At 39.0% G+C, this 13,770-nt stretch overlaps 1 protein-coding gene across 6 annotated transcripts in view; it reads left to right on the top strand.

Moving 5' to 3' along the window:
- SLC38A9 (solute carrier family 38 member 9) overlaps positions 1–13,770 on the top strand; it is a 55,208-nt gene that overhangs the window by 34,449 nt on the left and 6,989 nt on the right. For 5 of the 6 annotated variants that reach the window (XM_069776984.1, XM_069776985.1, XM_069776987.1 and 2 more), the window contains 3 exons: positions 1,222–1,328; positions 7,985–8,098; positions 9,413–9,561. In XM_069776984.1, coding sequence (XP_069633085.1) covers positions 1,222–1,328; positions 7,985–8,098; positions 9,413–9,561 — 370 coding nt within the window. Of the gene's footprint in view, positions 1–1,221; positions 1,329–4,120; positions 4,314–7,984; positions 8,099–9,412; positions 9,562–13,770 lie in introns of those variants that run through there. The other variant, XM_069776988.1, reaches the window with a different exon arrangement.

Here is a 13,770-nt window from a genome sequence, read left to right as displayed (position 1 = left end):
TTATTTTGGCAATGCAACTAGTACTGCTAGGAGATAGGCAAAGCATGTAGCTAATGCATATAAATCCAGCTACTACTGATTGTTGTAGTGATGGGGGAAACGCAGTGTTGAAAGAGATTCTGAATCTGTCAGTTCTATTTTTATTACTGAGATTAAAGTAGTGGATGGAAAACAAGCCCAAAAGTCGCTTGCACTCTCAATTCTATCAGTAGCACATCATGCTAATTAGGTATTGAAGATATAGCGAATCCAGCCCTAGGGAAGGCATATTCTCTCAACCTGGATGAGCCCTTCATTAATTGCCTGGGGTGTGTTTACCTTGCTGACTTCACAGCACTTTAGAGAAATCTGGTTTAAGTATGTTTGCATAGAGCTCTCTGTGGTTTGATCTGTAAGGGTTTGTGAGCCTCTGATGAGTGTTTTGCTATATTGCTGGATGTTTTCCAGAAGCTGAGCTAGCTCAGGGATTTCTAATTGCTGTTAACACTCTAAAGAGTACATATATCATTATATAATGCCAACAAAGATGGTGCTTTAATGATGTTACACATTGATGAATTCCTAAACCAGTTGCAGCACTTCAAGAAACACAAGCGTGTGAAAATAATCCTTCAAGTATTAAAAGAAGCAGAGCAATGCTATTCCCATGGAGACAAAAAAAAAAAATTTTTTTTTTCATAGATACTGTAAGGTGTGTGATAAGACAGGAAGTTGCTCTGCCTTTCTTTATGCCCTGGTTTGTAGGCAGAACCTCTTCAACAGCTGCAGATGTCATTTTTCCTCTGGTAGCGTGACTTCATAACAACAAAAGATGGTCACAGAGCAAATGATTCCTTCCCCCCCATCTCCCTGTTCAGGGACCAATAGATACACAGCCTCACTGCAATCAATTCCTGCCTCAGAAATGCTTTTCAGTTGAACTGTTGAGAACCAGAAAAGCTTGTATGTGTAAATCCTAGATTAACCTAATAATATTTGATGGTTGGGGTCTCTCAAGAAACTTTGCTGGAGAGTGGGTTATATAGCAACCACTGTCTTCACACATTTTGTACTTCCTGATTAAATATTTGTATTGGCTATGGTCAGAGGTAAGATAGATTGTCCCATTTCAATGTGGAGGTTCATGTTTCTGCCAACAGACCCGCAGCACTGTATGTGCTTGCATTTTGGCATTGTTTGTTTCAAAGAAGTAAGTTATTAACACTTTTTTTCTTCCCTTAGAGTTTAGAATTCTGTTCCCTCAGCTCACAGGGGTTCTGACACTTGCCTTCTTCATCCACAACTGTGTCATCACACTTCTTCAGAATAACAGGAATCAAGAAAACAATGTAAGTGATTTCAAAAGACCTTGCTGATTTATATCTAGATTGCCAGGTGACACTATTTTTTTCCTGTCTGTTTCTCTTGATATTGATCCAGGGACTGTAATAGCTTCAGAAAATGTAACTTGTTCTTGTGATCTGATAAGAGACCAGTTATACATACTTCTCACTGGCTACCAACAGAGTAAAAGATGCATTACAGATTTATTCAAATGAAAGCCTTGAGGAGCATCCCAGACTTACTTGTGGTCAAACTTATTTGTGGTATTAAATGGCCAAATTACACACAAGAGACAGAAGGCTTGACAATGTTGTAAGACTCTAGAAAAATTGACTAGTCTTAGAATGAAAAATGCTGGAGAATATTGGGCACAGGACTGATTTTAGCAGAATCCTGAACAATAATTTGGGGGTCTAGGTAATATCTTTTCTCAGAGTTGCTTCAGTAGTTTTGTGTCACAGTCCAAGTCAAGGTTCATAGGGAAACCTGACCCTATTTAGGACATCCTCAAAGTTGAAGCCTGGATTGGGAACCTTTGTGATATGGAGCCTTTGGACTGGTCCTTTGCCCTTGAAAAAAATATGTACTGCTCGTGCAGATGGAACAGCCTTCTTTCTTAATATCTTCCCATTATAAAATACAAAATGGAGTAAGTATGATACAGAGTTAGAGTCCTAGAGTACATTTTTATTGTAATTATTTTTATTATCTAATTTTTTCCTCCCTACTTCCCAAGATTCTTGTCCAGCTTCATTAAAATCTTAGCTGTAAAGGTAACTGCAATAACATACAAAGATTTTTATGTATTAGCTGTATGAAAAACTGGTACAGAATCAGAGAATGGTTGAGGTTGAAAGGGACCTCTGGATGTCATCTTGTCCAACTCCTCTGCTCAAGCAAGGCCACCTAGAGCCAGTTGCCTACACAACACATCAGATAAAATATATCTGATTTGATTATTCAGAGCTGAAGTACAGATTATGTGCTAATGCAGTGAGATGACCTTTTGCTTTAGTAATTTGCATAGTTACTTTTCTGTCCCTGTGAACTAAGGCCAGCTTGTGAGTGACCACCTCTGTAAAGGAGTCATGAATTCTCCTCCAGGAAAGCTTCTTGGGGTTTATGAGCATTTCTGAAAATAGTTTAACAACTAAAGAGGGGGTTAGTGAAGCTCTGGATAAAGAAAACTAAGTAAGTTTCTTCTCAGTTTTCTTAAGAAGATCTTACAATGTGGAAAAGGGCACTGTTTCTTTTCCTCTTTAGCTATGGCTTTCAAATTCTAAAGTCATAGTCATTCCAGCAATGAGCTCTGTATGCAGAAGAGGCCTAATGCCTCCATGCTATCTTCAAGACTTTTCCTGTGGCTTTTCCCCCTCCATTTACATCAGAGCAAGCAATCAGCTGCAAAGAGCAGCACCTGGAATCTTCTCCATCTTGCTTTTCCTATGTTAAGAAGGAAGAAATTGCTGCCTGCATTTGAATCAGCTTTTCTGAATGCCCTCCCTGGAGCTTAAGTTGAATTTCCAAGTCAGCCCTAGCACGGATCCCAAGCCCTCGACAAGACTCACAAGACTCTGGCATTCCAGAAGAGTGTTCAGATTACATGGAAAGAGCACCTTTAAGTATGGCAGGAAAGGTTTGTAATGGGAAACCAAATCTGTGCATAGTTCCTCCAGGAGTTTTATTTGGATAGAGATTTCCTTCCCTGTTTGTAGCTGTACAGGAGCCTTTCACCTCGACTCAAACTGCTTTGCAAATGTTAATGAAGCGCTGATGCTCTTGAAGAGCTGACTGTTTTGTCATTATTTCACTAAGGTGCTGGACTAAGTGGGAGGTTTGCATATGTATAGGGATCTCAACTTCTGTCAAAAGTCATGGTGTTGAGGGTGTTTACATTAACAAGATGCTTTCTTATATCAGTATCTCATGGGGAGTCGATTGGAGACTCCACTGTTTTATGGATCGACCTGTTAACATGTCACTTCCATCAGAGTTCTGTGAAAAGGCACAGAATTTGGCAAACTGAAAAAGTACTGTTTTAGTTTTCAACAAAACTTGCTGAAACCAGTGGTCATAAGAACATCTCTTCGGGGAGGTGGAAAAAAGTAAGAGAAGCAATAACATTCCTTTTATGGAGTAAGAAATCCAAAACAATAGCAGCTTCCATTCTGATCAGAGGCATGTATCACTGCCCAAAGCTAAAACACACATAAGGGGAGGATTCCTCTGGCTGCTATTCCAGTACAGTGGTGTGGGTGTGAGAAGAGCAGTGCACTGGAGTAAGCCAAACGTCAGCACCACAGCCTGGAGAAGCCGTGCGAGCAGAGTTCTGAGTCTGCAGTTCAAAGTTGAGTTCCCTGTTACCATCTCCCACTGCTGTCCCCTTGTATTTATCTGTGTAAGTTTTTGTGCACTGCACAATCAGCTGGTTTGGAAACTGATTGCATAGAAAACTAACCCCGCCACAAAAAGGTGATTTGTTGGGGGTTTTGTTTTGGGTTTTTTTTTCTGATTCATGTCTGTGATCTGGTTCCCTGAGCAACTCTACAGATGCTGCACAAGCCCAGAGCATGATCTACAGGCACGTAGGCAGCTAGTGCTGTCTCCTAACAATTTTTTGTGGACCTACCTGGGGGAAAGGCTGGGAGTGGGGAGATATTTTTTTGTCCAGGTGGTAACTGCAGAAGGTATGGAGCTGTGGATGGTTCTTATTTCTGCAATATTGAAACACTGTTTATTCCCTGTAAACAGAGTGAGCTTCCATTGTTGCTGCCCTACCATTGGTTTCTCTTTCCAGCCAAAATTATGTACAGCATTATGCATTTTGGTGAAGTACTTTTTTTGTCATCCTGTTAAATGTTATCACTTGCCCTTGGTGCTTGAACAAGTGAAGTCTGTTTTTATGGTACGGATCAGAGTCCATTTGAGGTATTACAGAGACAGCATCTCTCTTGTGAGAAGTGACCAATCTGAAGTTGGATGATTAAAAGGTACTTCTTCTAATGTGGTAATAATTACTAAGCACTGATACAGGCTTCTCCATCCAAGAAGCAACTCTACAAACTGTAACTTTCACTGTGGTACTGAGCTAAAAATGAACTATTTTCTGCATGGCGTGCAACAGGGGAAACAAGACCTGAAAGTTGCCTGTTCTTTTCACCGTCACATAGGAAATACCTGTAGGGCCAGAGAGCCTTCACTGTGCTGCATCCAGTCCTGTGCCGCAGGTCCAGCCTGCACCTCCGTACTAGTCTATATGTGTGATACAATGTCTTGTACTTTCAGAGTTTTCTTTGTTAACTCCACCCGATTTATCAGACTCATCCTTTTGTTAGGAGTCTGATTTCTGCCTTCATTCTGCTGCTTCTGCCAGCCTCAGTCACCCAATTTTCTGTTCTTCCACAGGCACTTGTAACACTTTGTTCTGTGCATGTGACCAGAAAAGCTCCTGGTCAGCAGTTAACTGCAGCTAACATACATTCTCCAAGTTCCACCTCAAAATCTGCCTATTAGTTCAGGTGTACTTGACAAGGGCTTGGCAGGTGGCAAGCTGTGATCCTTACAGACTGTGACCTGCCTGTTAACTCTGATACTTCCCTTCCACTCTGACCCCCAAATACCTCCTCCTTTCAACCTTTTTTTCTACATTTGAATCTTAGATTATAAACTCTAGGTGCGAGAACTGCTGTATCCTTTATGCTTAGGCAGCTTCCACCACAGTCATGTCCATTCTGAATATAAATGTTTTAGTATAAAATTTAAAATAGACAAATGCGATTATTGCTCTGTTACTTAAAATTAATCCTTTTATCTCTCTCCATGTGTCCTTTGGTTTTATCTGGAATTATGCTGTCTAAACAGTATTTATAGTCAAGGTCTTTACAGAGTGAACCCAGGTCTCCTGAAGAGTAATGAACAGTAATCAAAAGATGTTCCTGTTACATATAAAAACACACACTCTTGTACAAAGATAATCATATTATATACAGAAGCAGATGTTTGCAAGGGAGCTGAGAGATGTTTGAGAAAAAAGAAATTCAGGTTTTCAAGTTGTTTTTATTTCCTTTCTTGTTGCTTATGGAAATCAAAACCTGGGTATTCTTTGTATGGTGACAGCACCTGAAGACAAGGGTCTATTGTGTTACGTGCTATAAAAATACACTATCAAAATTATCTCAGCACTTAGTTTCAGTGCAGATTAAAGCACACACCCTTAATAACTGTAGGAACATGAACTGGTTAGTATAATCAGAGGTAATAGTACGCCAGCTATCTACCCTTAATCAAGTGTAGTCCAAAGGAAGCAGTGAGAATTTAATTTCAGATTGCGTGCCCTCACAACTGCAAGTACTTGTCACAGCAAAAATTGTTTTACAGTTGGTTGTAGAGCTTACATGTAGGCTGAGTACAAATAACAACTGCGAGTTACTATGCTCTCTTTATGCATGAGGAATACACCTAAAATACCAAATGTAAAGTAAGTGAAAACAGCTTTTGTCAGATGATGTGCTTTAAGGTCTTGGGTGCATTTTAAAAAATGACCAAGTCCTGTCTTCTAGAGATGAGAGTCTGTGACTCTGCAAAACCATCTTACCCTGATCAATCTCTGGCTCCTGCAGTTAATGGAAGTTACTCATAAATATCTATAAGAAATCTAGATGTTCAAATTTAGTATTCCTAACATCACTTTTTAGGATGAGCACTGGTGCTTTTGAAGATGTAGCTGTTATATAAAAACCTGTACCAATTCTCATGTCACTGAGGAGAAATTCTGGGAATAATTTAAAGAAAACACTATTGCTCAACTTCTGATCGAGGTTGGTAGTCCTTAGTCAGTGACCAGTGCAAGGAGAGTGAAGACTAGAGAAGCATCTTCCAGCTGCATGTAACTGGTCAGCAGGAGGAAGAGGTTGCAGCTGGAAGTGTGCAGCTGCTGGGGACATGAGGGCCACCCTGGGGTATATGTTAACAGCTTATTGTTGTCTGATGAGAAATATCATTAGCCTTTTGCAGGCTGATGGGGAAAAAGACACCAGTCTTCCCCCCAAAAGCACTGGCAAAATGAGTGGGAGATTCCAGTTGCCTGACTAAAAACTGGCCTCCTCCTGAACTTTTCTTTAAACTCGTAATCTAGCATTTTATACTTTCCTCAGGGACAACCTTGCCCTCAGGAGACCCCAGAAAGGTATATGATATGCTGCTTTTGTCAAGGAGATAGTGTGAAGAAACACTTGGGGAAGTACTTCCATGCACAGATGTGAGCAAGCTTTGCTGATGCTCAGTGAGCTGGCTCGAGGCCATAATTATGATCCTGGTCTGGAAGCCATATAGTCCTAATCATTTGGTGCTGTGCCTGAGCTACTAAGACTTGCTTCTCAGTCACAGGAAAATAGGGTCATGTATTGAAGCATTACTAGTAATCCCTTAAGAAGCTGATCATTAGCAGCAGCTGAACAAATGGTTTGCTATAAGGTAATGAGTCTTTCGTAATGTAGCATAAGCTTGTACAGAATATACTTAGTTAATAACTAGAAACCAATGGTCTCCTACTTTATTTCCAAAAAAAAATTGATGTAGAAGAGTAACCCACTAAGTACATTGCTATGAGGTCACTCTGATGTATATGTGGATTCTGCAATTTCATAAAGTGCTTGAGTAGATTTGCAGCTTATTTTCCAGTACTACATGTTGCTAAAATATTTTAATTATTTTTGAGTAGTTGACAATCTTTTTATATATTAGATACTTCATAAATATAGTAAAAATTTTCAGAAGTGAACACTGAAGTTGAAGTTTAAATCCATATTTAGGTATATGTAATATAGTTAAATATGGATTTATGACCCTAGCTTCAGCACTCTCTCCTAAAAATCTTTGACTATTATTTAGTACACTTACCTGGGGTGTTTGTAGAGATTCAGTAATAAAGTGGATAGGCAATTTTAAATGAAAGAGTCATTATAAAATAAAATGCTAAAGCTAAAGGACATGTATACCTCTATGCCTAACGATGCCTTTCTGGTTTATTTATAATTTTTATTTAATGGTGTATTAGCTATGTCCTGTACCATCACACCATTCATACAGAAGCCTGACATACTAGTTTCTGATTTGGAGCCAGTGTGTGTGGATCATCCTCTTAGGTTTCAAAGCAGCTTCTTTACGTTATATCTGCAGTTGGGTAGGCTGATGTCTTTAATTGCAAGATTTTAGTCCTGACTAACCTGTCTCTGTCTTTGACAGCTGTCTCTGTGTCCCAGGGCTCTTAGTAGGAATAAGTGAATGTAAGAAAATAGAGGGGGGGGTTCTTGTTTGTTTGTTTTAATAACTGGTATATGTTTGTGTGTCCAACAATAACATGCTACATCTACTAGCATATCTGTTTCTTGGTGCCTTTATGTAGATAGGTACATAATACCTGTCTAACTCCACTTTGGGGTATCTTCTTGCAGCTTTCTGATCTGATCCAGGACCAGATTTGAAATGCCCATTCAAGTAATAGAAAGTAAAAGTAAAAATGTAAAAGTAATACTAATAAATAGAAAACAGTAGTAAATGTAAAAGTAACAGTAATAAATGCAATAGAAGTCTTCTGATGAGGTTTTTATTTTGCCTGTTTTGGTGTCAGCGCTGGCCAAAATAAGATTTTATTTTTCTTCAGGTGAGAGACCTCTCTATTGCATACTTCCTGGTGGGATTAACATATCTGTATGTTGGAGTGATAATTTTTGCATCTTTTCCTTCTCCACCGCTATCCAAAGAATGTATTGAACAGGTGAGATATTTTACTGCAGTATATATTTGTCCTTGATCTTTTAATAAACATGTATTAAAAAAAAGAACTGCTACTGCTTCTTGCTTCATGACTCATCCTGGCAGACACATCTGTCCTTGACTCCAGTCAGTTGGCTAATGTCTCATGGGCACTACCACAAGCAGATGAGTAATGGTTGTGTTATCTCATTTATATTCATGTCTGGTTGCTAGTGGTTCTGTATAAAACAAACATTTAATAAATATTCTATGAAAGTGATGAAGAAAGGGCCAAAATGAACAAGTGAACAGTTAAGTCTTTAATTTCTTTATCTTCTTTAATCCTGAAAAGTATTATGTTTATGTTTAGTTGTGTGTGCAGTGACCAGTCCCACTCACTGGGACTGGTTTCAGGTACTCCAGAAAAAGAAACTCGTTACGGTAGGAGTCCTCACTGTGGGTGGGTTTGGAGTCTAACACTTTGGTGAGCCTTGACAGCAGTATTCTTCAGATAATAGCACCACATGAAACACCTTGTGAAGGCTATTAAACTCTTACCTGTTCATAGGTAAGGCTGATTGCCACACGCTGAATTACTTCAAAGATAGGAGTTATCAACTGGTGATCCATTTTATGCCAGCTGTTCCATGTCTCTTGCATAATATTTAGCAATAAAGCAGCATTTAAAGGCTTCCTCTGACTGTAGCTTAGTGAGAACTGGTGCAATTGTTTAACCATGAAGTAATTTTTTTGAACCATTTAAAATAATTTCATGGGGTGAAATCCCCAGTTAAATAATAGAAGACAAGTGATTTTCTTCCCATTTATTTTCTGTAGTTATCCTAAGTACTTACAAAGCCATTTGTATATTTCCATGATACTTAAGTCTTATAGTACTTTTTCAGATGTTCCCATGTGTAGTATATGATCCCTTCCTCATTTGTATGTGATCCAGTTTTACTGATTAAATAACTGGTTTTAATATTTAGATATTATCTGACAGGTAATAGGAGCATATGAATCCTAAATGCCTAAAAAATCAGGTGGCCCTTCCACAGCCTTGATTATTTGAGGATGTTCAGAAGATTAGAAAATAATGCCATCTTTAATGCTAACGTGAAAGCTGACATCAGCCCTGTAATATTAAAAAATCAGTTGGTATTTGGTGGCAAGGCAATTGTGAAAGAGGGAGAGGGTATTTCATGTTATGGAGCTCATTTAGCAATTTTAGTTGCTTGGCTTTTATCCCTTCCTTTCTTGCACACAGCTATTAAAAATCAGCATATACATGTAATCAAGCCACAATTGATAAGTGTAACATTATTCCTGTGTTTAGAATTTTCTAGATAACTTTCCCAGTGATGACATCATGTCATTTGTTGCAAGAATATTCCTGCTGTTCCAGATGATAACTGTATACCCACTGTTGGGCTATCTGGCACGAGTTCAGCTGTTAAGACAGTTTTTTGGAAATGCTTACCCAAGGTAAGAAGTCTAGTCCTTGACAAGAACTTGGCACGCTGCTTAACTGGCCTTATTTTGTCAGAAATTTGGCTGAGCTTTGGGGGATTTCCTTTGCTGCATTAGGTACATTTCAGAAGCTAATTTCACAATGTTTGTGGAGTCAGGGGGTGAACAGGCATGCAAAATAAACTTGTCTGCAGATCAGGACTGCTACAGCTTGGCAGAGCAGAATTGGGGAGGGGCTTCTTTTGTTTTAGCTCTTCATTTTGTCAATAAACAGAGGAGTTTTGTCAATACAATTCCTTTGTGTTATGCATTTATATGGCAAAAGAAGAGTTATACAGGAAAAAAATTTTGTTCAGAAACATTTCATGAAGTAGTCTTTAAGCTTTGAAGGACATACCCTCTGGATTACCTTTCAGGGTGCCATATGTGTTTTTATTGTGCATAATTAGTAATCATCCATCTGTTTTTAAACAGGGCTAATAGCTGAGTGAGTTGTTAGCTGTGTTATCTAGGCTGCTGCTATGCTTATAAAAATAGCTTTTCACATGCTAATTTTAGAGATGAGCCCCACCCCTGCATTTGTACACTGTCTGAACTCCAGGGAAGAGCTGATCCAGATTTCAATTTTAGTTTGTTTTTTTTTTAAATAAAACCTGGGACATTTAAATTTGGAGTATTGTCCAAATTTGTCACAGCTGAGAAGTTGGCATTTATCTCCGAGTTTCTTATTTTATATTGTGAATTGCTGTTGATGGAGGAAAGGAAAAAAATATCCCAGAAAGAAATGTGTATTTCCTCTGTGGCATCAGCAGTAGCATACAGGTCTGGGAAGATGTTCCAAGTTTCAGGTTTCTTCTATGTCCTAAAATAGGTATGAGAAGCTCTAGAAATTGGATGCCTAAAATTAGGCAGTGAAATAAGTGCCTACTTTTTTTGATACTAAATTGTATGTAGTTCAACGTTGAGATTTTTAGGAACTGCTGCAAGTTACTCTTGGAAACAAGGCCATTGATTTAAGTGCTAAACATGGATTTCACAGCCACTGGGAAATAGCCATGTCCTTTATATTATGTGGATGTGCCTCTTCCTATCTCCTCCCTCCAGTTACTCCCTGACCAGAATGGTTTTCATTTCCCTCATGCCCTCTCCTAGAACCTACAGCTTCATACCAGTCTCTTCTCAGGTTAATTCCAGCTTGCTGTTTTAAGCCTGCATGGTATGACGAATGTGATGATGCAAATACTTGCTTGGTTCTTGTCTCCAGGATGTCCTGTGGGTTGTTTCACTCACTTTTTTTTTTAAAGACTCCTTATAGGGTGGTATTTAAAGTTTCTGAAAAGTCAAAAATGGTTTCTAGGAAGCCACTTAAATCAATCCAACCTATAGTGATAAGGTAGTACATACTGGCTGGCTGGCTGTGTCTCCCTCTCTAGTATCCCAAGTATCTCAAATATAGCACAAAAATCACTCAGCTAACCTCCAAGCTTCAGCTTCTGTGCATTTACAGCTGGCAAGGTCAGCCCTTAGTTTTTCTATGGAATGGGGACTAACTGAAGACTGGTAGCAAGCACAGGACCTGTCTCTGGGAGGATAGTAAAGATTTCCTACATGGTTGTGAAATATGTCTTTTGGTGACTGGTTCTCACCAGTAGCTAAAGCTGATGGAGGTCCTTTAGTAGCACTGTGCCTATATCACCTTCCTAGGAAAAATTTCAGTATTCTTGAGTTTTTCCCCAAGTTGCTTTTATGGGGAAACATTTTGCAAATATAAGGAAGTGGCTCTTGCTGACATTTACTGATGTCTCACTGGGGAGCCTGTTGAAGAACCTACATGGAAATATTAAGTTCCATGACTTCTGTGTAGAAAAATGAGCACTCTACTAGTAGTTATATATACTCGGCTTCTTTTATTGAAATATTCAATGTCCAGGGCTAATGGTTCTCGGGCAATAAGAAGGGTGACCTGCAGAGACTCAAGCTTTACCTCTTAGATGTATGCATAAGGCGTATATACAGAGGGGAATATTCCTGGTTACTTACTGGAGAAAATTTCTTTGTAAGTAATGAACCAAAAGGATGAAGCAGGAGAAAAAGAGAAGAACAGAAAGTGGGGTTCTGTGCTATTCTTCTAGAAGAATTAAAAAAAACCCAACCAACCAACCAAACAAACCCACAGTTTAAAATCTTGTATTTTTGTGACTGATTCTGTCCATTTACATGATTTTTCTGCCTTTTCCTATTTTTATTTTCAGGTTGTGGAAGTGCACTTTAGGAGTGTGCACTGATGGTATATCCATCCGTCTGTTTATAGAGCACATTGGGCAATGTGCTGAATTCATATTGAATGTGCATTTGAGGATCTCTGTTGGCTACCTCATTTAACCCTGTGATTCAATGTGCTAAATCACATGTATTTCCATAGGTGCATCCTTCCTATACTAAGTTTCCTTTGCAGCTGAGAGAATGTTATAAATTTACCTTCTGGCTATAATTATCCCATTATTTCCTTTTTTACAAAAGAAACCAAGCAAACAAATCACACCTGCTCCTCTGGTCCAAGTCCCCATTATAAATTTACCTATCTTCCTTTTTAAGCCCTGGGTTGCTCCATACAGATGTGCTGCAGGTTTCACATGAACTAGAAGCTCCCCCATATGAAAAGCCAGGCTTCTTCATATGAGCAATTTTTTGCAGATGTGGATACATGCTGCTGCCATGGATGGAGTTAACAGATAGCCATTATTAGCTGGAGCACTTGGAGTTCTGGATGGATGTGTCTTAAAGCTGGCTGTTGATTGAATAGCTTGATCATGCATGTGCTTACAGGGTTGCCAGATAATTTTTATTTCCTAGCAGTGACTGTATGACTCAGATAAATTTGGTTCTTTGCTTTAACTCCTTTTTCTTTACGATTTATGTGTCACTTGGTACGATGAAGCATCAAGGTATCAGTTTGCTGTTTTGTAGTTCTTAGTCTTGACAATCGGTCTAATCCAAGGCAATTTCTACCAAAAGCAGCATCCTGTTTCTTATCCTGGCTTTTGCTGGTAGGCCATGGATTATCACTGGATTATAATGAGGAATCATTTACTCACCTTCAGGGGAGCTTTTCTTGTCTGAAGACTGATCCCAATGTCTTCTGTCTCAACGCTTTTTAGATACTTTGCAGTGCTATTTTTCTACTAACAATGCTTTGCTGTGTTTATCCATAATGTATCCTGCTAACCTGTAGTCTATTGTGTTGAAGAAGCTCACCCTTTCCAAACTTAAAAGCTTGAGTAGATGATACATAACTTTTTCTTCTCCCAGGTTTCACATCAGGGGTCAGCTCAACAGTGGCAGCTTGCTTGACTGAAGCATAGAGGAAATGAATAGCATCCTATGTCCTCTAGCAGTCAGGAGGAGAACAAAAGCCCCTCTGCTTCTAAGAAGGGGGATTCTCCTTCCTCTTAGGTACCAGTCACTTCTGTCACTGCCCAGTTTAAAAACAAATACATGTGTAGATATGCTGGGCACAGTAGTCTTCTGACAGGCATCATCACAAAACCTTCAGCCTTTCTGTGCTTCCTGCAAAAGGTTTAGAGACAAGAGAAGGCATCCTAATTCCTTCTTTAATTTTGCAAAATGTATGCTAGTGTGCAGACAACAACATAGAAAGTGACGTACTGGGACAAAGCCCAAGGAACTCTTCATTCTCTTCTTCTCTCCCTGGTGTTGTAAAGGAAGGCCAAAATATCGTGTATTGGGAAATTACTTTCTTTTCTAAAGTGAGAAATGTTTCCAATAGCATCTTTTAATGGGTGACTTAGGGCCAGAGGCATGTGGTTTATCTGCTGTTTCTTACGTGACTCTGGATCTTCTTTTGGGTACAGAAAGCTAGTTTTTTTATTATTATTATTGGCTCTTGGCTACAGTGATATTTGTGACAGAGAATTCCCTTGATTAATTATATGCTGTGCATAAATTGCTTTGTACAGTCATCTGATCAGTTTTTAAAACTTTTTAATATCTTTCCTGTTCTGAGAGGTTAAATAAGCTGATGGACAGAAATCACTTGGCTTTCCTTAAAGATCGTCCTCCCTGTACTCCATGGTAGCCCAGCAGACCTGCCAGTTCTCCCACAGATGTGTGTCTTCTGATGCAATGAAATAAATTTCTGCTGTTTGCATGTGTGTTATCTGCTCTTCACCTAGCTGCTTCTTAACTGCTGTGTTTCATAGTGTT

The sequence above is a fragment of the Haliaeetus albicilla genome, chromosome Z (assembly GCF_947461875.1).
Source record: "Haliaeetus albicilla chromosome Z, bHalAlb1.1, whole genome shotgun sequence".
In the NCBI taxonomy this organism is placed as follows: domain Eukaryota; kingdom Metazoa; phylum Chordata; class Aves; order Accipitriformes; family Accipitridae; genus Haliaeetus; species Haliaeetus albicilla.
This window is presented reverse-complemented; position numbering and strand designations above follow the sequence as displayed.